Source organism: Ammospiza caudacuta, chromosome 2 (assembly GCF_027887145.1).
Source record: "Ammospiza caudacuta isolate bAmmCau1 chromosome 2, bAmmCau1.pri, whole genome shotgun sequence".
NCBI classification, from domain to species: Eukaryota; Metazoa; Chordata; class Aves; order Passeriformes; family Passerellidae; genus Ammospiza; species Ammospiza caudacuta.
In genome coordinates, this window is record NC_080594.1 from 19,433,940 (window position 1) to 19,460,902 (window position 26,963).

General features: G+C 42.0%; 1 protein-coding gene across 7 annotated transcripts in view; it reads left to right on the top strand.

The window, feature by feature from the left end:
- BBX (BBX high mobility group box domain containing) overlaps window positions 1-16,187 on the top strand; it is a 140,589-nt gene extending 124,402 nt beyond the window's left edge. For all 7 annotated transcript variants that reach the window (XM_058822550.1, XM_058822554.1, XM_058822544.1 and 4 more), the window contains 3 exons: window positions 4,553-4,750; window positions 5,369-5,561; window positions 8,241-16,187. In XM_058822550.1, coding sequence (XP_058678533.1) covers window positions 4,553-4,750; window positions 5,369-5,561; window positions 8,241-8,328 — 479 coding nt within the window. In that variant the 3' untranslated portion in view covers window positions 8,329-16,187. The remainder of the gene's footprint in view (window positions 1-4,552; window positions 4,751-5,368; window positions 5,562-8,240) is intronic.
- Window positions 16,188-26,963: the final 10,776 nt, after the last annotated feature.

Below are 26,963 nucleotides of genomic sequence, written 5' to 3' on the forward strand. Positions count from 1 at the left end.
GAAGCACAGCTGGACCCATGCCTGTTTGGGAAAGTTAACACTCATCTGGGAGTTTTATTTTTCTGCCACACCAGAAGGGCTTTCTGATGGGATGCAGTACTTGAAGTAACAAGTCACAGTGATTGCATCTTTGCAGGTACACTTAGTGAGCTGTGCTGAGGCTCTTGCATAGTCTGTGCAGCAGCCAGCTGTAACATGGGCCTGGGCACAGGAAGAGGAGAAGAGAGGATGAACACGTGCACTGGTCTCAGCACCGGCTCACACATGAAGCAGCCCTGTCGCTGTGCCTGCTCCTACAGCAGCTCTCCCACACACATCAGAGCCCTGTTTTGTGGCACTTGCACCCCAGAGGGAACCAGTAGCTCTGTGCCCTTGGCAACCATTCTGGTTGGAGGAGGGCTGGATCAGAACAGGCTCCTGCAGTGGAGCTTCTTGCACAGGCCACTGTCTCTTACACCTGCTTTGACCATCTGCTGCTTTGTATCTCTGCTTGTTAGTCCCCAGACCTTGCTGCATCTCTGTGTGCTGCCTGGCCCCAAAGCAGTATTGTAGCAGTTTCCTATTGTCAGAAGTGCTGGAATTTCTGCCAGGTCAGTCTGGCATCACTTCCTTGGTAAAGTGGTTCTGTAGACAGTGATGACTTGAGTGGTGCTCTGTCTGGCTAGATTTTCACTGTTTATCTTCATAAAGACAATTAAATCTTTTAAGCCCACCTTTCTTCCTTGATACCAGCATGCTTAGACCCACCGAGAGTTTGTTCTCCACTAAGTGTGGTTAAACTACTGCAGCTCTCTCATATAACAGGCATCACTAAAGAAATTCTGTAAAATCTGTGTTTGGGGCTTGGTCTGAAAAGCTCATCCGAAGAGCTGTGGTGTGGTCTGTTCAATTGACTTTGTTTTTCTTGTTGACAAAAATAGGGGGGAACCTCTGCATGCCTGCACAATAGGTTAAACTGTCCGTGCAGACTTTTAACAAACCTAGCTGAGGAAACCATCTGGCATTGACCTCTGGATGTGTCTCTCTGAGTCATTTCTGCCATGTGGTGTAGGCATGCCTGAAGGCCCACACCTTCATGGCATATTCTCAACTCTGCTTGCAAAGATAGCCTGGTAGTTCTGCCCATGCCACTGTCATGGAGACGTGTTGGCAGGACTGCTCAGTAACTGCAGAACCTCATTTCATGTCTAGACAGTGTTCCCCTGAAAATTAGCTGAGTTCCTCTTGGGACAGCTCTTGAATGCAGGACAGTGTGGGAGCAGAATGGATTATCAAATGGATTAAAGAAAACTACAGGGAATTAAACCTGGCTAGTCCTATCTTTCCTGCAGAACAAAACCAGGTCCTGATTTGGAGCTTCTGCATGGATATACCTTTGTCACTTGAAGCAGTGGGATGCTGTTCCTCTTGAAGAAGGTGCAGGAGCACATAGTTTAGATATAGAGTGCACATAGTTTAGATACAGAGTTGTTGAAACATGGACTCCTTTCTCCTCTAGAGGTCAGCGCAAAGGGTCTTGCCAGTCAAGCCTTTGTGTGATGTCCAAGTCAGGTTTTATGTCTACTTGAATAATACTCTGTAAAAAAGTCAGTGAAATGACTTCTAAACCCAGTGTCCACTAAGACTGCTAGAGAAGAGAAAAATATGCTCTTCCCTTCAACAGTCACCCTGCACCCACACACACAAAATATCACTGTTCACCTTCAATTCTTCCTTCTTCAGGACTGTATGGCAGCAATGTTATGTTGAAGTGATAAAGAGCTTTTTTTAGAGCTAGAGGAAAAAAGGCAAGTAGATGACTTTCAAGTCTTATTTCAAGGATTAAAATGAAAACCTGGGAGAGGGAATATAAAACAATATAAAAACATGGAGAGGGAATATACTCACTGCATCTGAGCTTTTACAGCCACCTGCTGTTTTCTGCTGTTTCTTAGTCAAACATGGTAGCATCATATGTTCCTTATGTCTTCCACTATTGCCTATTTTACCTTTCAAGGTTTTTTTTCTCTTTATTTTTTTGACACATACAATATAAGAAAGAAAAATATAAAAGGGAACCTCAGCTGTAGTGATTAATCAAGTTCATTTCTAGTGACCTGACATACAACACATCTAATTAAATGCATACCAAATCAAGTCTCTTTTAATCATATGTTGTTCATTGTTTGAAATCATATCTTAATGTTTTTATTAAATGTAAAAAAAATAAAATAGTGGTTTGTAGCACTAAGATTAAAACCATTATAAACTCAATCAAGCTAGAAGTAGACAGCAGTGTCAAAGTGCTAATTAGAGCAAATCAGAATTAACAGATAGTGTTGGACTACAACCAGACCATTACATTAAAATATAATCAACACTTACGAATTCCCAAATAAGAAGTCTGGAGAGAAAGCTGCCTGTTTAATTATACATTCCAATTAACATCCTGGTCTCGATGCACAAAGCTTATCTGAACATCTCACTGTTGGCCCAGCTGAGTTACTTGAAAGTCACATTTACAGTCATTGGTGCTTCTACTTAATTGGACTGTTACAGGGTGGATCTTTTCCTGTGCTTTCTCTTGAGCACTCTCTACAACAAAATCAGTTTTACAGCAAAGCTATGCTCTGGAGAGGTTGGCAGCTAGAGCTAAGCACTTCAAAATGCTAATTAAAACTGTGTGCTTTTTTTCCAAATTGGCAACATGCACAAGTTCAAAAATATTTTACAGGAGAACATAGGTGAATTAAAATCATAAACAAATTAAAGTTTGGAAAATTTCAAATGTCTATGCATGTATGTACTAGATCTGACTGTATTCTTAGACAATGAAACATTAAAAGGTCCTTCCCATTCAAACAGAAGAGCAAAGGGTAACTGCTAACAAGATGAAGTGTGTTACAGCTATTTTCTTCATCTAGTCCACATTCTCACACAATGAACAGTTTAAAAAGCCAGCAAAATATAAAGGTGTTATTAGCTATATCTTTGAATTGAAAGTTCATTAAATCTACAAAACTAACAATAAACAGTTTCAAAGTAACATGAAAGGCAAAGACCATGCAGACTTAGGCCAACAGTTAGGCTTTTGTGCACAGTTTGTGGGTCTGGATGCTCCTGTGTGACACCACCAGTCTCAGTACAGGAGATTGGAATTGTTCATTTCTTAGGCCTTCTTAAAGAGCAGTTGTTTGCACTCTGGCTCAGTTCTGTGTGTGTAATTTTTGCTGGTCAAACCACTGAAAAAGTGACAGATGTGTCTTTAAAAAGTCTTTAAAACAGGGAGAAAAATTAAACTGAACTGAAGGGAAGAGTAAGCTAACTGTAGATACAGTAAGAGCTGTAGAAAATATATCAAGGACTGTTGCAAAGAGATGGGGTATAACCGGACAGAGAGTAAAGAAAATAATGAGTTGAAAATGCAGCAGGAGGGATGAAGTGCAGGCATTAGGAAAAAATACGTAATCATTCAGGATGGCAATGTACTGGGAAAAAATACCTCAAGAACTTGATGCACGTATCATGAGTATTCCCAATTTCAAAACAGGTTGGACAGGCACCTGTAAAAAATTACCTGAGTATTTGCTACCTGTAGCCTCTTTCTAACCCTGGCTGATAGTGATCACAGATGGGGCAGGCTTCATAGCACTTTATCACAGGAGGGAAAAGGATGTCGCAGATTGCCTTCATGTACTAGTGATACCCTGTGGGATCAGCAGAATGGCTTATTGAATCAATGCAAATTACAAACAGTTGACTACTAGGCACTGAGCTCAGACTTTGGAAGTTTAAATATGTTTTGTGATTGCTATCTGACCAATTTCTTTTTGAACAAGATTAAAATAAACTCTTTAGTTGAGTGAAAATTTGGGATCATGTTCCAGTTTGGGGTGAAAAGCTACTTCAGAACATCAACACTGGAGCTGCTGAGAAAGATTTAAACTGTTCCTTTCTCATTCTCTGAATTTATATGGGCAGTATTTCTGTCATGGTATTCTATCCCATGCTTACTTCCTTTTTTTTAGCATGCTTGTCTTCAGCTATGATCCAGTTATGCTTTTTTATTTGCAGCCTTTGGGGTGTTTTTTAAGGTTTGTTATTTTGTAAAAGGCAGTATTTCCCTTTCTTAGAGGAGCTGATGTAGAGTGACGAAAGAGGTAAGACTAGGTTTTAGTCAAGAATTGCTGAATTCTGCTTGTCAGTCTGTCTGTGAGCTAAGGTAAGCTTATGTGAAGACCCTTGTTGTTCCTTAAATACATTTTGTCTCTTAGCCACTTGCTGACATCTTCTGTTGCAGAATGTTTTATACAGAGCAATGCCCTGCTCTCACTCCAGTGCTGCTGCCAATCTCACAGTTTTCTTGGCAAATATTAGAAACTTGAACCTTCAGTATTGTCTTTGAGATGGATTCTGTTAACTTCACTGTAGACATCTGTGGCATTCAGATCATGTCTTGGCATGGGTTATGCTCTTGAGTACCTGTGAGGAACAGTTTTTTGCAGATAGATGCAAAATGAGCATAGCTAGTGAATTATTCTACATCTAAAGTTGCATTTTTATTCTCTTCCAGCCATACTATTAGAAGACAGAAATTCCAGTGAGAGTGCCTGGAAGAATAAAATTTCTATATCTGCCCTAAACACTCCAGAGCCAGCAATGATGCATGAGCCTTTAGTTGGCAGCCAGAAAAGGAAAGCAAGGAAAACTAAGATCACACATCTTGTCAGAACAGCAGATGGGCGAGTGTCACCAGCAGCAGGGACACTGGGTAAGGAAATTTGAGCTAAAATTTCATTAAAACTGAGTGGTTGGAGAATGTTTGAGGTTACAAGCAACCTATCAGGGCAGTGGTTTTTAATTAGCTTGTTTTCTTACCTGCTTAGAATGGTCATTATTTAATATACAGCTATCAACCACCTGGGAAATCAGTGAGTCAGTAATGGCCAACTTCCTTTATTTGAATGACCAAATTTATCTTTTCTCCCTGGGTATTTCACTCTAAGAACTGTGAACTGGTGCAGAGAGAAATGGAGAATGGTTACCTTTCAAAATTTGTTTCCAGTAATGCCAGAGTCCCTGTTGGAGTTCTCCAGTAAGATAATCTTTCAGGACTGCTGTATCTAAAACATACACAAAAGCTCTCTTGCCTGAATGAAAAGATGAAATTCAGTTGAATGCAAAATCAGTAAACTGCTTCATAAACCTTAGTACTGTGCTTTTGACCCAGTAGCTTGATTCAGAAGAGGTTACAGCATGAATCAGATGACACTGGCAGAATCAAAATCCTAAAGGTACAGGTTCTGTTAACACCAGACTAGTCAGCATATCAATAGGCTGCAGTGGATTTATGGACTATGTCTGCATGCTTAACTTTCTTTCTTTGCAGAGGAGAAGCCAAAAGAGCTGCCACAAAGTAGTCTTCAAAAATCATCAAGTGCAGAAGCAGACTGCAACAGTGAATGCTCCAGAAACACAGAGACAGAAGAAAATCATAGTATTACGTCAGATATGCCAGCCGTGTCTGCATTCTTTAGCTTAGCTGCTCTGGCAGAAGTAGCAGCCATGGAAAACGTACACAGGTATGGATTTCTTTTCTTCTTGTTGTCTTAAGTAAATAGTATGTGGCTGACAGCTTGTTCAGAAAGCATGTGAATAGCAGACTGTTTAATTTGGCCTACGTTTCCCCTTCCACAGCTTTCTATGAATGCTTTACCCCACTTGCTTAGTATTATTAAGTCTTCACCTAAATGACAGTGTAATCTGTTTAGCAGTTGGTAAAATGATCCTTCTCAGTAAGCTTACGTACCAATTTTTGTATGTAAACAGGTTCATATGCTCCTTGAGATCCTAATGATTGAGAATTATCAGATGCTATGTGTGAGATAATAGCAGATTTAAATAGCTACTGAATGATGATTTGCATTTTCCAGGTGCCTAAAACCTAAGATGGTGGAGAAAATTTAATACATTTTGAGATTAATTATTTTATGCTGAACATGGCTGAGGGAAGCTAACTAGTTATTCTTACTCCTGTGCTTTGCTGTGTAAAAGGCAAACCATCTGCAAAATTGCATGGGGCAGAACAACTCTGGCTGATGGAAAGCCATGGTAGCCTAGGTTGGTCCTCTGAGTTACTGAGTCGGCCATCCATACTGATCAGGTGGAGAATTACTTACTTATGAGTCAGTACAGAATGGTCAGACCTGTGATGGGAGTAAATCAATTACAGCAGGTCCTCCTTGGCTCTCGATTGTCCAGTGTTGTTCTTTCATGGAACTTACTGGATATGAAACTCCGTCCTCTCCTGCAATGAAAATTTGTTGAGGGATCATTGGGCTGGTTTGAAATCATCACAGCCTCTGCAGATGCCATTTAACAGATTGCTGGCTGCCTAAGCAACTCCTCAAGGCAGCAGTTCATTAAACCATTCACAACTTCAATTAACTGTTCCTCTCATGGGCCCCAGTGATGAACCCAGTCCTTTGTGTTCTGGCTGCACATCAAATGCTCAAAGGCTTTTTTGAAGCTCGGGAACCCTAAAAGAAATAGATCTGCTTGTTCCTCTCTGCAGAAGGTGTTGTCTTGCTTAAGCAGTGTTGGATGAGAAATTATTTCACACTGCAGTCAGTCTGTCATCATAAGCCACAAAATGGAACTTTTGGAAGTGCTGTGCTAAGTTCTGTTCTCACTCACACCATTGTGGTTTCATTGACTGCCATTAACACTGACCAGAAATGCACAAAAGCAACAGGATTTGCTCCTCTGTGGTTTTTCTTCCTTGTGCCTCTTTAAAGTTCTTGTCCTCCTCTTGTCCTTGTTGAAGCAAGCTAATGTTTTGCAGAGCTTTGTGCTTGGGTCTTTCTCTTTGAATCCCATCTTTTGTCGTGTCATTATGTAGCTTGGGCAATGCAGCACCTTTCATAAGGCCTGAAAATACCAAATGGGCAAATATCCCACAACTGTTGGAAATGCCAGTTGGTAATCATCCTGAGGAATGTGAAATGACAACAGGGAAGGACTCTTACAGTAGAAAGTTACCCACGTCTCTCACTTACTTGGCAAATGGAAGTCAAAACAGAAAACTAAATCTTACAGGCTAGATGCTTCTCTGTTTTCTACTCTGCCAACGGTTGTTACTTTTTGTAACTCACTTTATTTGCAAGAATCCAGAAATGTGAAGAAAAGAATTGGAGGTTTGCTTGATGTGTTTCTTCAGTGTCTGAATGTATTTTTTTTAATAGTTTCATAGAGCCTTGGGACATGGGGTCCTTCTGGCAGCGTGGTTTTCATTTGAAGTCTTCTGCTTATCTTCATTTACCTTGTGCATGCCCTGGTTAAGCACTGTGAGTCTGAGCTGCATTTTGTGCCAGGGCCACTTCATTGCACTCCCCTTGTGTGAAGCACATGAGTACCTCTCCTGGGGCTTTCTGCTGGGGATCTTAGTTTGGCCAGAGTGAGGTAAAGTGTCCCTGGTGTGAATAAGAAGCAGGCCCCAGATTTTCATTGCTACCAATGACAAATACTGTAACAAAAATAGAACTTTACCTGTGAGAGTAAGTAACAGGCAGTGATATGCTTGGTGTATGTATTTTTAAAAGGCAAGCTGCAAAGGAGTTCTCCCAAGTCCATTTGATACCATGACTGATGTTGATTTCCAGCACATAATTCTGGCACAGTTTATTTTTACAATGCCCTGTGCCAAGAGATCATTTTTAAATTAACACTGCTGTAGTAATGAAAGAGATGTGCTAGGCTGATGTAGTCAGGTTATGTGGAGGAATCCCAGTGCAACTGTGCTGATGAGTATATTTCCATATTGCTTAAAACCTGCCTGTTGACTCACACTAACATGATCTGTGCCTCTGTGCATTTACCTTTTGCCACACATGCTATCTGCTCTGTTTCTGAGGGCTGCAGCAACTCCCTTACAAAATGAGTCACAGCACTTGTGTGCTCTTAACTTACTCTCATGCTCTGTATTTTGCTTTGTGTAGTCAAATACCATCACATCTGGTTTTTCCTGCCTTTGCACTGTGATGCAGGTTGTCCTGTTGTATGTATTACTGTTGCAGGGACTCATCTAAAAGCAGGTGTAACCAGAGTATGTGAGCACCTGCAGCAGTGAGGAGTTACCGTGCTGCCGTGTCCATGTCGGGTGCTAAACCCTACAGCTGCTGCTTCCTGTCTCTTCTGGTCTGATAACAGCACCTCCTGTGCTCTAAGTATTGATGGGTGGCTTTTCTTTTCTTCTTTTGCAGAAGTCAGAGGGCCACACCTCTCCCACATGATGGACAGCCAAATGAAATGTCTCAGGCTCCAGTGCTTATTTCCTGCGCTGACCAGTGAAGCTCCACTTTATTGTAAAACATTGTGCTTTACCTAATATCCTAGCCTTGTCTTTACCAAGGGAAGCTAGTCAGTCCATATTATGGAACTAGAGACTGCAATAAAGTGCTTATTGCTCTGAGTGGCCCAGAATTCACTGGAAGCCAGACATTAGCAACTTGGGCCAGGTCCTCAAATTGGAACCCAGTATGTAGGAGGGTGATACTGTCTATTAATGAACTGAATTGGAGTGGAATGATCCCAGAGCTTGCTTTCTATTGAAGGCTTTTAAACAGTAAACGGGTGGTTGGTGTGAAAAAGGCTGCCTTTACTGTTAGCTCACCCAGCATCTCTTTTACCAACCAGAGAGTACGACAACTAGTTTCATATAATATCTAGTTATTCTAAATGAAAAAGAAAAAAAAAAAAAACCAACAAAAACACTGACGCACTGCACTAGTTACTATTAGATATTCTTAGTCATTTTTGTACATGAAGATTTAAGTTCTAAGATGGTTTATATTAATAGGTTATGCCTACGTTTATATTGTAGAATGAATTTAAAACCTGTTCCAGAGAACTCAAGGCAGCCTGGACAGATGTACCATTGTTAGCGGTGTTTGGGCAGCCACGTGGTCCAGATGTTCTGCACTTTTATATTTGCCACCAGAGTGGTAGAGTTTACTGGGAAAAGTTCTGACAGGCTGCGTTTGGGTTTGTTTCTTTTTAATTTAGCTTTGAATAACCAGGATGATGTGCATTAGAAAAAGGTGTGGTGTATGGAAAAAAAATATTGCAGATAATTGACTTGTCTTTCATGCCTTGGAGGGTTCCTTTATTTTTGCATAGATATATGAGCGACTTGGTGAAACTTTCCTGTAAACAAAAAGTACTGCAAATGCGTTTTTCAAAAGTGACCTTAGTATTATTTCACAGTTCTGAATAACTTAAAACCATGATGTTTCGATATAGTGTACACCAATTCACATACCTTTTGCATTTTACAGACACTGGCATTGTTGTAGTTACTATGCACAGTCCAAATCGGCTTCAGAGTTTGCATAAAGGGCCAACTACAGTTTGTGTTGGTAAAGTGGAAAGCTGTATACAGTTAAACTACAACTGAAGAGTAGCGTTTGACTCAATTCAGACTACAAAACAGATCCATCTGCCAGTTTCTGTCTCTGCTTGTGTTGAATTTTTGTGTTTTGCCGTCATAAATACATCCCAAAAGCAGGCCAAGTGTATCACTTGACCTGTTACCTTCACTATTCTGACTTACACTATTGTTTAACCAAGCATTGATTCCTACCAATAGATGCAAAATGATCACTAGTAATTGATCTAAAGCTACAAATTCAACAGGGTACTTCTTCTATAGCACAAGATGTTTCCCTACTTTTTGCATTGTAGCACAACAATTTACCAAATTGGACTCCAGCAATAATTTTCTATTAGTCTTCGTCATACCGGCTGAACTTTTGATAGTATTAGATTGAGTTTGAAGTTCTTTGAATTAAGTCTTTAAATGATGCAAGTTTACATCATTCTATCAGGCATTCTTATTTATACTTGACTGAATTGATAATGTGTTTTGAGGTTATTTTGTAACTAATTTGATGTAATAGCCATATGGACAGTAATTATTAATGCTTGCTAGGTTTAGCCTTTCATTGTTGTAGTTAAGTGAAAGTCTCTGGTTCAGTGTCAGGAAACAACATACAGTGTACACAAGAGTTTTAAGAAAGGATTAAAGGTCCGACAAAAGGCACGTAGCTGGGGAACTGTCACTGAAACAGCAACATCGAGGATGCATGTGGTGAAAGAAGGGAACAAGAGAAGAACAACAAAATTTACAAACCAATGAGTCAGTGAAAAGGCTTTTTTAAAAATTCAGGTGACTAAATATCTAAGAGCCCCTAGAATGCCATTGCAGCTTATGGTGGTATTTTAAATAAGATTTTATTAAAGTTTTATAAGTTATTTTAACAAGACAGGAAAAATTTAAAAGACTTTAAACTTGTGGGTCACAGCAGGGTGGCTTTTGGAGTTTTGGACCACTTTATAATTAGCTGAAATCCAAATATGTTACAGTGCAGGCCGTTCACGTTGACAATGGTACTAACTTATTTCTCTAGAAACCTTTAGAGTAGATATATTTTTGTCAAAGCACCCCATCCTTCCTCGATTTAAATTTCAATATTGTTCCTGGAGATATTTCTGTATATTAATGGTACCTTTTTTAAAAGAAACAGAAAATTACTTTTTTCTATATTAATTAATATCTTACTTGATCTGCTTTTCCTTGACTTTCCCTTAGAGAGGGGGTAGGGTTGGGTCAGTTTACTGGATATGACTGTTTTCAGATACTTACAAACCTTTTTGTAGATATGCTTAATTTTTAAGCGATTAGGCACTGAGAGTAGCAGAAATCCTGCAAAGCTTTATAGTTCACTAGGCATTTGCCTTTGTTGGTTCTATGAGTGATGTCTTGATTTGAGTAGCTAGAATTTTCCCTGAATCTACTAGAAGGGGTATCAGTATTTTCAGGTAAGAAAGTCTGTTAGCACAACAAAAACTTCAGACCAATATCTTACTGTATTGGGGTTGGGTTTTTTCCTTGTTTGTTTTAATTTTTATTAATTTCAGCTGCTTTCATTTTGGAAAATCTTACTGCTATTGTGTGTACTTCAGTATACCAGCAAACACTGTTACCTGTTAACACATTGTCCACAAATGCCTCTAGAGAAGAAATTGTTGCACCTTATGTATATCTCAAGCAAACCAAAATATGATGCTTTTCTGCTTTGTTTATTCTGAATATGTTGTATCATACTTTACTGAACCCATTTTAACTTAGCTAAAGCTATCAATATTTATGCATTTCACATTATTTTCTGGATCTGAACCTGTGTATAAATCTTTCTTTGAAAAAAAAAAAAGACAAGCATTTACTGTAGTTGTCCTCTATGACTTATCCATGGGAGGGGGGAATCTTGTCTCAAGTGTAAAATGCAGTACTGTCCCAGTTTTCCTTGGCTTTTATTTATTTAGTCATCTTCAGTATTTCATAGTTCTGAGGCATACGAAATGCATTGTCATAGCCGAAGCTACAGATCTAAGAAGCTGGGAGAAAATTACTGTAATGTCTTCTTAATTGTTCTAGTACTGTATACAAATATGGGAAATATGTTCTGCAGAACATTTGAGATGCAGATTCTTATCCCCACAGTAGGCTATTTTCCAGGTATTAGACCAAATCAATCAAAACTTCATATCTTACAGGTCTTTTCTGACTAAATTATTCTGAAAATATTTATGGAGATTACTTAATGCTCTGCTTCTGGCAGTAAGTACCCCTTGAATGTGCTGTGATTTCAGAAAAGAATATATTTATTTAAGCTCTCTGAATGCTCTTTTATACTAATATGGTATCCCAAAGGCAGGAGCAAGAGATTTCTTGGTAGTTTGGGTTTTTATTTTATAGCACTGGTGCATGACCTTTGAAACAAAAGTGATAAGTGTTGTTGGAAAGGGGCACAAGAACAAGGGACTGGTAGAAGTGTGTGGATTTGTGGTGTTTAAATTCCAACTTTGGTCTGTATTGTTTGGGTGAAAGCTGCCTTTGTAGCACAAGGCTGAAGAGCATTCTGTAGTTTGTATCAAGTAGAGAGTTGTAAGTCACGTCAGTACAAGGGAATGCCTTATAGTTTGGATGCTGTCTTTTGCAACAGGATATTAATTGAAGCAATTTTAATTTTCACTGCCTGTTTAGCTACTGTACAGATGCTGAACCAACTGAAAGCAAGTTATAGACATGGGGCAGCTAAGAGCATGTAAGGAAAGCTGTCCTTTATTCTCAGTATGGCAACATTATGGCAACAAAGGAGAATTAGAAAAGAATTTAGATGTGTATATATAGGGGTGTGGGGGTGTGTGTGTGCGTGTGTGTGTGCATGTACCTGTGTGTGCCTGGGTGTGTACATTCTGCAAAAAAATGATGTAGGAAACCAGAAACATGATGGGTCTACAAGACACTATAATGTATGTTGACCCTTTTGAGTGCACTCCCTTTTTTTTGAATGCTGAGTCTAATATGGCTACCTCTCCTAAAAGACTACTTTTGTTAACTTCCATTTGCTTTCAGGCATGATCATGTAATCTTTTTGGCCATTGATACCATTTGTATATCGCTGTGTGCTTTATTTTCCAAGAGCAACATTTATATAGAGCAGACACCATAAAGGCTGAATATACAGTAGTAGCCAAACTATGTTGCTGGAGCATTTTTGTTTAGCCTCTGCCACAGTCATATGGGTTGCAGGACCCACTAGCTCTGCTTGGTTCAGTAAGATCAGTTTCTGTAAGAGCAGAAGATGCAGTGCTTGAAGGGTGGTGGACCTGTGATGTTTCCAGAGCTGTCGAGTAAGCCACGTGCTGCTCTTGAAACAACTTCCGGAGTTTACGTTCACAGTCCTGATTTTGCAAGGAAGCATAACTGTGCAACTTGGGTGTTGTATACCCTACATTATCCATTAGATGCTGTTTGTTTGCTGTGCTTGTTTGATAGGTTGTAGAACTCCTTTGCCGTGTTTTGCAATACTCATGGCATTCTCCCTACCGTGTACATATTTTGAACTGTCAGCTACAGCTGCCAGGATGCTGAGGCCCTTCAGGACACTGAGTGCCATGAACAAGTACATATTTAGGTTGTGAAAGGGTTACTTGCCTCCTCCCCTGAATTCCCCAAGAAAAAGGCACAGTGAGGTTTATGGTCTCACCGAAGTACTACCATAGTCACTTACATACTCAGTGTTCTGTACTGAATTGACAACTTTGAAGAGGCTTATAAGATGGATGTCTATTTCATGTTCCCCCTAATTCTTTGATGGCAGAAATCTAGGAAGAATTGACACGAGATCTCCACTCAGCAACACACCCAAGTTTAGGCTGGAAACCCTTCTTCCTTAAGGGGCAGAATTGTTGTTGGCACTGTGACAGTGTGGGAGCCCCGATCACAGACCACTATGCTTTTGGATTTAAGCTTGGGGCTTGCATGGTGTTCCTGGGGGAAGCATATCACCATGACCTATGGTGGTCATGATGACATGCTTCCACCTTCATTGAGGTGGAATTTTAAAACTACTGCAAATAGCTTAACATCTATGGAGTTCTTCCAAAGAATTATATTGTAGTTTCTGAATCTTGGCTGTTTAGCATATACCAGGAGACCTGCGCTGTACTCCACTAGAAAAACCACATCTGTTCAGGAAAACTGACTGGGCTCCCAAATGTAATGCTCGTCTGCTCTTTTCAGCTCCAAGCTGAAACCTTGTTTGCCCCTCAGTGCTGCTGTACTTCAGTCAGTGGTTGGGTCTTTGAGGGCAACAACAGCAGGAGAGGCATGTACATGCATGTGTCTGCACGTGTGTGTCTGTGCTAAAGTGCTCCTGTGTTTGCTCATAAAACAACTTTGAAGTTTTTGAGACGATAGTTTTCCAACTTCCTTGCTAGATTTTGGTATCTTTTCTTCACATTAAACAGCATAAGATGTGAATTTCAAAAATCACATATGAAAAAAGCACAGATCCTGCTGACCTGGATGCTACAAAAACCTTCTTTCTCAGCAGTGCTTGCTTTTAATAACCAGTATCTGTTGACAGTTTCAACACAACTGATTTGCTATGATCTTTTTTCTTGGAGCCCAATCCTTCAACTTCTATTCTCACATGTATTTCCACTGAATTTCGACTTAGTATATAGTTTTATTCTCTCCAAAGTTTGGGGTAAACATGCCTTACAATGGTTCATCTCCATCAATGGTATAAGAGAGCTACTGCCTTCTTAGTTGTGTGTAGTTAAGTCAGTAAGCACATTTATAGAATGTCATACTTTACTCAAAAACCTCTAATTTGATACTTCTAAGTGCACATGTTAAGTCATGTGTATAACATGCTAAAGTACATCAAACTGTGATAATGAAGCTGAATAAAAGATTTAATAAAATATTTGAAATATTTGATAAGGACCTTTAAATAGATTTCTTTATGTTCATTCTATTTTGGTTATCTAGCATGTGCCTGTAAACAGTTTCCCGTTTAAAACTAATGATTGCAAATAAATACTATTCAAATGGAGCTTCTTTGATACTTCACCTGCTTTACCATCAAATGATTGTTTACTTTAACATATGGCTGAGTTAGCAGTATTTGCAGAATTTGTTTTTAGCTACAGTACAAACTTGTTGGGTTGTTTATATTTAAACAAGCTCATTTTCACCAGAAAGGGGAAGATGCCAAAACCCAGAGATGGATCCTCAGAGCTGTATGCTGTAGTTTTCTGTCAGATCATCCACTCACCTTCTGCACAATGACTGTGAAGATGTCATTTACTTTGCAAAGAACTTCTGCCCAGTTGTTCTTCCTTACATGTGTCTGTACTGGGAGCTTCCATTTTATTATTTAAAACTTCTGAGCCTGGCTCAGCACTGTTGACATTGCTTAGAAGATCCACAGATCCATTCAGGTGCCCTGGAATTCTGTGGACTTACATTGCATGAAGCTGGAGATTGTGGGACAGAGAGAGCCAGGACTCGGTGCAGTTAGGCTTTTGAAGAAAAGGTTGGTTTTCTTCTGAGCTTCCTAGGTATCTACTTTGTTTTTGTGGATTTTGTTTTCTTTGCACAGTTGGGAAGCTTGTCGATAGTCAGCAGAGATAAAAGAGAAGTCGTCCCACAGAAGAAGTCCTTGCTATGATTTCAGTCTTTGGACATAAGAGAACTTAGTAATGGTTTATCTTATAGAAATAAGTAGCAAGAGACATCAATACCTAAACATAAAGGTAGTGGGTTCCCACTACTTTGGAAACTTGTTGAAACCAGGAGTCTGCTCTGCCCATATACTTTACAGTCTTGAGGCTTGAAAATTAGACTGTTTGAGATCTTCTCTTTTTCTGTCCTTGGATGCCTGAAACCTCCTTGATTGCCATGTATTTTTTGATCACAGAAGACCCCAGAACAGACTTCATGAAGCCAATAGACACTGGCTGTTCAGATGGGAGCAGATCTGTCTCTGAGTCAAAAGCAGCAGAAGGGAAACATTTAGGGGTTTTTTTAATCTGTGTGCTATTTACTCAGGAAAGAAGAAACGTATGCAATTTTGCACTGCCTTTACTGGGTATGCGTCAGTATCTCTGCAAAGAAACACCAGGAATGGAAAAGCTTCAGCCTTAAAGGCCATGTAAAGGTCATGGGAAAGGGGAAGGAAAGTTCTGATTCAGTGAGAAAAAAAAAGTGGAAGAAATTTTAAGAAATGCATGTTCTGTCAGTATCTGATGCCCTGTCAGGGACCTTGAAATCACTATTCATTTTTTTTATTACTAAATTACCTTAAAACAGTTGTCTTCATTCCTTGAAGTCCCATCTTTTCTCCTCTGTTTTCATTTGGTTCTTCCAACTAAAAACCTGCTGAATTCAGCTAATTCTCAGTGCATCTAGATCTGGTTTGTTACCCAGCTCTCACTCAGGTTGCTTTTTCCAACTGCATGGCATTTCCACTGACTCTTAACTGTCAGGTAAGGTAAATTTCCACTAATACTTCTGGAAAAACACAGGATGGAAAGGCATCATCCAACTCAAGCACCATGCTTTGCTAGACACTGCTATTCTCCCCTTGATACCATTGTTGGGTCCCTTTCATTGTTCATTCCGGAGTTTTTGGATGTACAGCTAACCCTGCTTTCAGAGAGACTTTTTTTTCCTACAGTGTGACATCTCCAGTAGGACACTAGCACTTTGTAACAAAATATGAGATGGGTTCCTATCTCTGCTGCAAAGTTCTGTTTTGTTTTGTTTTCTGAAATAAAACCTGTAAGATACAACATCTACCTTCTATCCAGTGTCAAATTCTTTTTTTTTTTTTTTTTTTTTTTTTTTTTTTTTTTTTTTTTTTTTTTTTTTGTGGACTGTTCTTGGCGCAGCAACAGTAAGAAATTGAGGTCTAATAGAGTTGTATTTACTTGAAATTTCATCAAGGCTTTATTGGTTGTTTTCTGATTGGAGAATTATTAGATGTTCAGCAGAAGTGCACTGGCCCACAGTGTCACTACTGCGAGCCCAGCTGAAATTCCATTTGAACATCCAAAACAAAATACAAAACATGTATTCCATATAGAGCAGCACTTTAGCTTATTTGTCATCCTGTGAAACAAGAGGAACTAATTGAAATAGACCCAAAAGTCAAGCTGGTTGAGTCAGAATGACATGCTTAGCATTGCAGCACACTAAGAGAAGGTTGCTTGCTATCAAACAACATCCAATATAAGAAAACAAAAAGGGTGGGAAGGAGAAAACCTGAGGTCCTGGGAGGTGTCCTTCCAATCCAAAAGAAGTTTTTGGAGTACATCTTCGGAGTACAAGTTTCATATATGGCCCACCAAAGGCTTCCCAGTTACAGCAGACCATCAGGCTTCAGTCAGACCAATCTGAGCATCAATTTCCTTCCTTCCTATTAAATGTGGGTTCCCTTAATACCTGGTCAGCACAACTGGGTTATTAAAACACTCTGCTGTTTTTAGGAGTTTTAGGAGAATTTTTAGGAGAATTTGGAAATCAGATAGTGCAATCTGTCAGTAGTTTAGGATACATAGTCTTGGTTTCGATGTCCAATAATGACTTTTGTAATGGCTTTGGAGTTTGTGTGTTTTCAGTCTTGCAAAACCAATGTCATTGATTCAGGCACCCTGCAGCACGCCATTGCCATTGGCATCAGTCAGAGTGATGTCATTTGAAGCAAATTCACTGCACATCTCTCTCTCTCCCTGTTACATTTGTGATTCATCTGGTTTGGGACTCCCTAGCTGTGGCGTTTGTCATGAAGGTGCGCTCTGGCACGGGGAGGTTCTTTTGCTACAAGCCTCTCCAGGATGGCAAAAAGCTTGTCAATGCCTCCACAACTTTGTGTGGGCTCTGTGCTTGCCTGCAGCTGCTGAGATAGATCTTTGTAATCCAAAGTGAAACAAACCCAGCTGGGAACTCGATGGTGAAGTTGGACCTTCATGAGTTTCCAGGTTTCAGTAGGCGGTACAGAGATTGACAGGTTGTAGCAACAAGGCTGTGTTTACTTTTGTTTTGAAGAGCAGAGTTTTCTAGCAGAGCTAAGGAAGGGAAGTTACCATCACAGCAGATGGACAATTCATTGTCTTCAAGAGGTTCCAATTTCAAGAGCAAGATTTGCCAAGTGGTCTAAAAAAAAAGCAGAAATTACAGTTTAAGTCTTTGTCTTGGAATGGATGCTGTGTTTTGCTTGAGTGACTGTAGCAGTAACTTTTCATTACTCCAGTTAGAAGTAGTATGTGAGTGGCTTAAGGGGTGATGCAGTTTGAAACCATCCCATTACTCCCAGATGACAGATGTATTTGGCACGTAGTGTAAGTGTTGCTAATGAGTGCTTCCCTGCAAGTACATCATGAATAATATCAAGTGCTCATCCTTCTTTGAATCAGTAATTAAGAAAATTCTTCTTGCTGTCCTAAGGAAATAGACCTTGCTTGGCTGGCACAAGGCATAGTTGTACATTGGAAAGTAATGGAGGGAAGCATTTGCTGTGTGACTGTTTGATCTTGATAGATAATTTTTTTCCAAACTTCTTTGCTAGTAATTGTCTGTAGTGCACCAGATTTAGGACATAGTTAATTGAACTCTGGGATCTTTCAAAGTGAAGGTAACTACTTATTTCTCATGCAGAAATCCATGCCAGTAAGGAAGTCACTTAGGGATGAAGGGTTGCATTTTTGAAATAACTAATTTATGAGGATTTTACTCATGGTATGTTTCATGGGTGAGAACCTTGAAAACAGCATAATACACAAGAGTCAGTATAAGAGCATTAGTTTCATATTCCTAGATTCTGTTAATTTACAACTAATTTAAAGAACCTACACCAAAAAATAGGTATTTCCTGTTCCACCTTGACATGGTGGTTGTCTAGTTAAAGGCCAAGGGTTGCCAGCAGGTATTTAAAAGCATCTTTAATGATGAGATAAAAATGTATTCTTAAATAGAAATTTCTGGGCTTTTCGACCACTCAGAAAATACTCAGTGCGCTTTGCAAGAAGAGCAATTTTTTAGTACTTTGGATAAATAAAACCACAAATATAGCTATTTCAACAATCTTAAGATAAATAGAAAGTGGCAAATGGAATTTTTTAGATGCTGTGAGTTGCCTCGGACATAGATGGGAGTCCCTCAGCAGTGCTGGCTTGCCACACCTGACAGTCCTTGTGGGAGGATGTGGTGGTGTGCCTGGAATGTGCATTTGTATCCAGCAGTAAACACCATCCCACAGATCTCAGCCGCTGGAAATCCGTTTCCATCAAGATACCAGGGACATGAACAGCATAAAAGCTGTTTAAAAAGAACTGGTTGGTTTTTTTGTCCCACTGAAAATGTTTTATATTTGGTGTAGAGAGATCTCTTCCTTGGATGGTTTTCTTTATGTTGTTGCAGGAAGTTGGGAACACCAAGCTTCACTTGCAAATCTTTCACCTTGCTTTTCAATTATCTTGCCTTTCTCGCCTCTCTTTTTTTGAGAGGCTGAACACTTGGTAGACATCAGTAGCAAAACATACCACAGATTTTCAGTGGGATGGACAGTATCCCACACCTTCCCAAGCATAACTCGGAAAAACCTGCAGTGGTTTCTTAATTAGTATTGTAATAACAGTTTTCCTGAGCTATGGCAGTGCATCAAACACAGCTTCTGCAAAAAGATGGGCAGAGGGGGTGGGATCCTGCTGGGAAGTGGATAGAGCAGCAGAGCTGGGCTCCCCAGGCCTTTCTTGTGCCCCAGGTCTCTGTGGGAAAGTGCACCAGTGCCAGAGCCAGGTACCCAGCAGGATTTTGAAACCTGATAAATTATTTCCTCCTCCTAGCAGTTTATTGTGAGAGTGGATTCACAGTTTATGGGAATTTGGCCTGGTTCATTTTTTAGTGCATGGCTTAAGTTCACTTTTTTTTTTTAAAGCCAAACTGAACTCCCTTCAGTAGTGCATATTAGACATAAAACATTCAAAAGAACTCATGCTAAGCCTTAACTTGCAAAATAAAACTCAACACATTTCTAAATTTCTTTATTACAGGAGGAAAAGGCAGCCCCCAGACAATTACACTTTTTTCTCCATAATTACAGAAGAAATCTTCAAATAAACCTAATATTGGTTTTTCCAGGTATTTTGCTCATGCAGCCTCGCCTAAGGCAGCAGGCACACGTGGGGGCAGCCTGGGCATCAGAAAGCTGTGCAGCAGCCCCACTGCATCCAAAGGGATGGGGTAAGGGATGCCAGCTGCTGCAGACCACTGCAGTTTGAGTCGCACCTGGGGAGTTCACCTAGCCAAGGGCTCTTGCCCTGCATGTCTTGTCAGTTTGTAAAATGTTATTTTGATTTCTGTGCCCTTCACCTGCTTGTGTTTGAAAGCTGTTCTAGGCACTTTGCATGGCAGAGGTTGTGTTGGCAGTGCAGTTCCCTGCAGGTTTGACTTGTTGCAGGCAGAGATTGGCAGTGGAAGCACCAGGTACTTGCTGTTGTAAACGTCATCCTTCTCCTTGAAATACTGTTGTGATGGTGGTTGTCTCAAGGCTCTGTGCAATGGCGTGATTGCTGATGTAAAGGCATTTTTTATCCTCCTGTTATTGTTACTGAGCACTGCTTTCATCAAGAAACGTGAACTGGGGAAGGATGCCACAGACTTTGACAATTAAATCTGTCCCTAGATGGTCTTTTATCACCCATGTGAAATTTATACCTAGGGGTGGGGGGATAAACTCAGGGTGCAGACAAGCCTGTAAGGAAAGACCAGCACCTCCACAAATCAAATTCTGCATTTTGTGCTTGTGTTTCTAAGTTGCTAAAGTAATTGCTTACTGCAGAAATGATGAACAGATGGATTCCCACTGCCATCCGTAGGTGAGCATGGCAGACCAGTGTGGCTGCTGCTGTTTGTTCGCTTCCTTTCCCTCCTTGTGGGTGGACTGCTGTTACATTGCTGCATGGCCTGTGCCCCATAAGCCAGCTGAGAGGAGCTGGGGTGGAAGGTCAGCTTTGGGCAATCATGTTACGTGAAAGGCAGCGTCGCACATCATCACCACAGTAGTGTTGGTATTTCCTAAAGGTCTTTCATCTTGATGTTTGTGAGCACCTGTTTTAAAATGCCCAGGCTCCTAGCTTGACTTTTTTTAATTTTCTTCTTTTTTTTTTTTCCCCCAAGACAGAGTTATGTTTCATGTAAACCACATAATTATTTGGGCTACTTGTAGCAGATTTTAGAAACCAGATGCTCCTTGAATGCCCAACCCATGCAATCCACGGGCAAGAGCCAGTGAAGGGTATTTAAAAGAGGCAGTGGTTCTTGTCAGTGTGGGGTTTTCTTGTTCGTTATCAACTTGTCTGAAGATAGGTCATTTTTAAAGATGGAAAAAGGCTGAAGGAGGGCTTTCTGTGACAGCTTTTGAATGTCAGGGTGGACATTTCTGTATATTCTTCTTCATTTGCTGCTCCCCATTTCCAGCTTTTTTCAGGGTGATTATAGAATTAGACAGGGTTTTGGTGGTGAGTGAGGAAAGTGTAAGCTGACTCTTAATAGGATGTCTGAAGTGCTTGTGTGTGTTTCTGGACTAACAGCAAGCTAAGGCAGAAAACCAAACAGCCAGACAGGATATTAAACACATCCTGGGTTGTGGTAGGATGAGATCTTGGCATTATTTACTTGGTGCAGAGTCACAGGGCCAGAAGGGACTTGGAGACATCAGCTAGACATTTTCCAAGGCAGATTAAGCTATACTTAGCACAGACCTGATGGTGATGGGTGAGTGTTGAACTTGTCCTTGAAAGCCTGTAATAGCGCAGAATCAGCAATTTCCCATGCTGTTTTTTCCAGTGTTTGACTGTCTTTTTGAGGGTGGTTTATTCCCCCAGTGCCTAAGTACAAAATTTTAGGGTATAGGAGAAATAGACAGTGCCCTCAAATGACATTAGACTGAGGAGCATTTTAGCTGTTTTTATAAATGCAACCTAAAAAATAATGGTCAGATAAAATCTGAGACAAGATTTTCAAGGAGCACCAGCCCAAATTTCGTCACTACAGGACTCCTCCATGCCTTTAAAAACCTCTTTCTTCAAATGGTGTGTCAGGTTGATGGTTAATAGCCATATCAGAAAGGTTCAAAGAGACCTTTCTCCTCATGCTGTGTTTTCTATCCAGTAGTTGCCTTCAATTTTTTTTTACAGAATTCAGAGAGTGAAAAAACAGAAAGCCAAACCAAAAAATCCCCAGCCCCAAACTAACCCAGCTTGCCATCCTTTTTCCTTGCTACCCTTTTCAGATACTACAAGGCCATCAGTAAAGCCATATTACAAGGAGGAAACCATTTATTTAGGCAGTGCTTGTGCCAGCCACAGCAAAAAGCTGGAGAGCCAGCAGGGGCCAGAGCCTGGCCTTGGCCTACAGCTGTGCTCTCCCTGCTGCCTCCTGCCTTGGAAACAGCCTTTTCCTAGCTGTGAGATGCTGCTGGCAGGGCATCAGCTGTGCTTGCAGCAAGCTCCCTGCCTGGGGTCTGGTGCAGCCTCTCCCTGAAGATGTGGGAAAAGCTGCGTGCAGTGGCGTTGGCAGTGCAGGGACCACGACATGCCTGGGTCTCTGCTTTAAAACAGGGACCCATCCTGTGCCTGCAATACTCTCTCCAGCTCCAAACTAGGACTAGTGGAATCATTTTGAAACAGTTTGGAGACTAACAGAGCAGGGGCAGTGTGTTACAAGAGCTGTGCACTCCCCTGTTACCTCTGCAGCAGTTTAGCTGGGGCAGTGACACAGTTCATTGAGGAGTCTCTGGGTGAGAGTCCGTGCTGAGAGCCCATCACTGGAAAATGGCACCCAGTGGGGAAGCAAAGGGTAGAGCACATCCCTCAAGCTGGGCAGTTGCCTTCCTTTCCTGCCTGTTGTGGTTCATCAGGAGGCTCAGCCTGGACTCCTGGTTGCTGTGCCTGGTGCCAGGGCTTTGCCGTGTTCACCAGAAGCTGCAGGCTTGCAAGAAATGGGTTGGCAAATCTCTGACACTCTCCTGGTCCAGGCACCAGGCAGAGATCTCCCCAGCCATGCTGGCATGTGCTGGGACCCCACAGCCCTGCTCTTCTGCGTGGCCACACGAAGCTCAAGGGGGAGAAGGCAATGGCAAAGCCCCCTGGTCCCCATGGCACTGGTGCCTCCTGCAGTGCACAGCAGCGGCCCTTTGTAGCCCCACAGTGCTGTGGTCAGGGCCAGCACACTGCCCAGAGCTGCCAGGGCTGGAGCAGCAGCCCTGCACAGCCCTTTGTAGCCCCACAGTGCTGTGGTCAGGGCCAGCACACTGCCCAGGGCTGCCGGGGCTGGAGCAGCAGCCCTGCACAGCCACGGCCCCATGGCCCCAGGCAGTGCAGAGGGGCTCTGCTGCCAGAGGCGTTCATTGCCGGCTGTGGTGCCCCAAGGTCCCACTGAGCTGCTCCAGGTGGTGGCACAGAGCTGGGCACTGACAGCCAGGGAGTCACAGCAAAGCAGCACAGGGACTGTGTGCTGTGTTGAAGAGCTGAAACAAGTGGTACCACGGGCAGGACACCAAGCTGAGGCTTCCTGTGGATGTTTGCTCCAGGTGACATCTGGCCCCAGTTATGGGCATGGATATGGCAAGGAGCTTGGATGGATGGGGCACCCAGGTGTGTTCAGTTCCAGGATGAGCCTTTGATGAAATCCCTGTACTGACCAAAGACTGACTTTGAAGGGCAGTATCTCCCCAGACAACCTCCTGCAGAAGTTGGCATTCTCCAAGCACTGGGAGAGGAAATATTTAATGGCTTAAAAAGGAAAAGGGGGCAATGGAGCAGTTTAGAAAATGCAATTTCTTCAACAAGTTTGTGATTGAAAGAACTGGCACTATAAAAGGGGAAGCCAAACTTGTGGGAGGGATGAAATTTATTTTCCCCAAGCCCAATAATCACCCTGGCTTAGAGCTAGGAGGTTTTGCTCCTGTGAAATATGGTGCATGCCTATCAGGCTGCACTTCAGTTGCAAATTAACCAGTGCATTCAGTAGTCCTTGCTTTCACCATCAATGTAATCTTTAGTGATGCCTGGGGAAGGAAAAGCATTTTCCTCCATGTTTCACAGTTTTTCTCCTGCTCTCATAGACTCTTAATCCTTTGTGCTCCCCTTGATTTTCTCAGTGCTGCTCAGCCCTGGGAACCCTACCTGGAATAAGCAAAAACAAGTTACAGTGGAGACAAAAGTGAAAAAAAAAGTTGCACTTTACAGCAGATCTACCAGAGTCAACTAGGGTATGATTTCCAAATTATACCCTGTTACTCAGTAGTCAAAAAACACAAGACCAGCCAGTAGAGATGAATATTCACCTGATTTTACTGTGTAATTGCTTCTCACTTAAAATTTGCCCCTTTTCCCCCCTTTCTCCCAGCGTAAAACATGCTTCCTGCATTTTCCCTGCTCTTGAGTATCAGCATGTGCTTTGAGTCCTGTAGAGCTGAAGAGGAATTTCTAACAGAACTGAAAAATAACTCTGATCCTCTTACCCTTGCATGCACAAAATTCTTAGCAAAATACAAAAAAAAAAAAAAGGCATTTCTCTTGTGTTGTGCTTGCACAGTGTCAATGGCAAAACAAAGTGTAAGGGCATATAAATATGGTGAAGCAATGCTCTGTGGTGATGCAGAGACTGAAGTGACTGAGTTTTAAACAGTGTCCCTACACATTGTCCCTCCTGATGCAGGCATAAAGCTCAGCTTCCAGCTTTTGTATGCACCCCTCTTCTTGTGGTACTTCCCTGCCTGCTGCCAGTGGGTACCTGGATGAGACAAAGGAGGATACCTGCTGCTTGGATAGCTAAGATTGCTTCTGAGTTCACTTGAAATCCCAGTCAGGAACTTTCTGTCTTCGCTGTTTTGTAATCAAGGATGCAGAGGGCACAGTTCATCCAGGATGTGTTTGCCGGGCTGAGTGCTCATGCTGTGTGTGCTCTGGGGTACAGACCATCCTTCCTTCCCTCACACTGCAAAGCACCCTGCTCCATCACGGCATCCTTCTTTCAAATACATATTTTTAAGCTCCCCTATCAAAATGTCAGAATTATTAGGGGAAACTGTTTATTGCCACACTTTCCTTGATATACCTCTTGTGCTGTATCAAAGATGTCTTCTGTTGACTGTGTGCTTTTGTCCAGATGTTGGAGCTTGCTCTGGAGTTGTTTCTGCCTGGCTGGGGGGCCCAGGGGGACAGAGTGGTCACTTGTGCAGGTGGGACCGTGCTGAGTCACACGGGCAGGGTCCTGGTTTGGCAGGAAATGCAGCAGGCTGTGGGGGAGACCCTCAGCCCTGGTGTGGTACCTGAGGCAGAACAACTGCACGTCAGGGTGTGGTCACTGATTTGGGAAGAGGCTTCTAGAAACCCTCAGGCAGGGAGTGTGTTAAGTGACATCTGTGTCATGAACAAGAGTGATGTGGCATCTCGTGTGAGCAGTGAGGGTTGGGCTGAGAGCAAAGTGATACCACTGAGAAGAGGGGCCTCACCTCCCCATCCCTGTTTTAGGAGAAATCCATTGGAAGGGGCACTGCCTCTCTGCATGTGCGTGCTCCCACTTTGCCTTTGCGAGTGGCCCCCAAGACACAGACAGGGAGCAGACAGGAAGAGGGTGGCACAAAAGGGACCCTAGGCCTTACTGGGCCTTTATGGTGCTCCCTGCAAATGTCTCTCCCTTCCTCCTCCCCTGCTGGCAGTTTGGGCTCGGCTCTTGGGCAGCAGCAGCACACAGCGCTCTGCTCCCTGCCTGCTGTGGGGAGCACGAGGCTCACGTGGCCCAGTTGGAGATTTGACCAAAACTTGTTAAAAGTATTTCCTCAAACGGTCAGTTTTAATTTTAATAAGTCATATTTAGCCTTAAGGGCACTGGCTGTGTGAAAGGGAAAGGGTTATGTCCTGGAAGCAAAGTCGGATGAATGGGTGCCATGTGAAGGGCTGCTGAGAGCTTGGTGTGGGCTGAGAAACATCACATCTTCCTCAAGAGAGAGAAGCCCTTGCCGTGTGGTTGAAAAGCATGGTGGGATTGACAGGGGAAGCACTTTGACTGAGAAATGTTCTTTTAGATTAAACAACAAATTTCTGCATGCACATACAGACTAGATCTTCGTAACGCGGCAGGCTTTGACAGTGTACTGCAGCATTGTTGCTATTTATAATCGACAATTACTAACACTATAACCCAGTAAATTTAGTGGTAGCAATTACAGCAACATAAATAGCAATCCAGATGACTAAAGGCATTGCTGTCAATGCAGGTGGCAGCTATAACATTAGGCAAAGAAGTCGGAGGGAAGATATCAGGACTCGATATGTGAGCTTGGGTCTGCTAGTCTTTTATATACCATTTTTAATATACTTCCTGAAATGAAGCTTCAGAAAGGTACACTGCCTCTTTAAAATTAGTCTAGGAACTACAGGTAGTTCACATTATTTTTAAAATAATAAATCTCTATATATATATCTATATTAAAATATATATGTATACATAAGTTTGCTAGCCTACCTTGTGGAAAGGCTGCAGCTAAACTAAGTCTGAGCTAATATTGTATTACCATGGTCCTCTGGTTTGTAGATAGCCCTTCCTTATTAGATGAGGTTCTGTTCTTGCTCCACAGAAGGTGCCTGTGTATATAACTCCTTTGTATTGCTTTCTGCAGAGTCCCTTATATATTTCTTACTACTAATGCTGTGTAGAAAAAGAAATCCAGAGATTTTACTACTGATAATTAACCGTTAATGGCCATTAGCAAAATAAAGATTTAGTTGTTTGAGAAACAGATTATTTATATTGTGTATGGTTTATTGCCTGATAACTTGTTTGGTGACTGGATATTCTTTTCCTTCTCCTGGTCCTTTTCTGCTTTTTCCAGCTATGGTGTTTACTCCTCACTTTGATTAACTAGCAGGCAATAAAGTATATTGTATGTTTTGAAGCCAAGTGGTGAGTTCCTTACTCGCGCACCGCCGGGAGCCGGGGCTGCGGGCACGGCTGGCGCCGCTGCTGCTGCTGGAGAAGCCAAGGCCTGGCAGGCACAGCAGCCTGGCAGGTCCTGCCCCGCAGCAGGGAGGGCAGCCAGGAGCCCTCAGAGCCTTGAGGAGACCCTGTGGACACAGAAGAGTCACTGCGTATCTTCTAAACTCATAACCACCCTTTTTACACCTCTGGCATGGACAGCAGGGGCAGTGGCAAGGATTGTCACTGTCACTGGCAGCTTCTGGCTCTCTTGACAGCCTCATGCTGCTGGGTTTTCACCTCTGGGAATGGACATCAGCCGAGCTCCGTGCTCATGCCAGGCTCAGGTCCTGTGACAGCAGGGGCCCTGTGCTCTCCTACACACAAGGCAGCGCATCCTCCATGCCCAGCCAGGCAGTGTGTGCTGAAACGCTGCCCCAGGCAACACACTCACACCCCAGACCGACCTGATCTGCTTGTTTGGGGCCGCATTACTTTGGTTTGCTTTGCTTTGAATGGAGAACCTGACATCTGGCAGATTTTTTCTGTGGTTCAAAAACTTCACAGCCAGATGAAGTGGTGGGGGTGCACC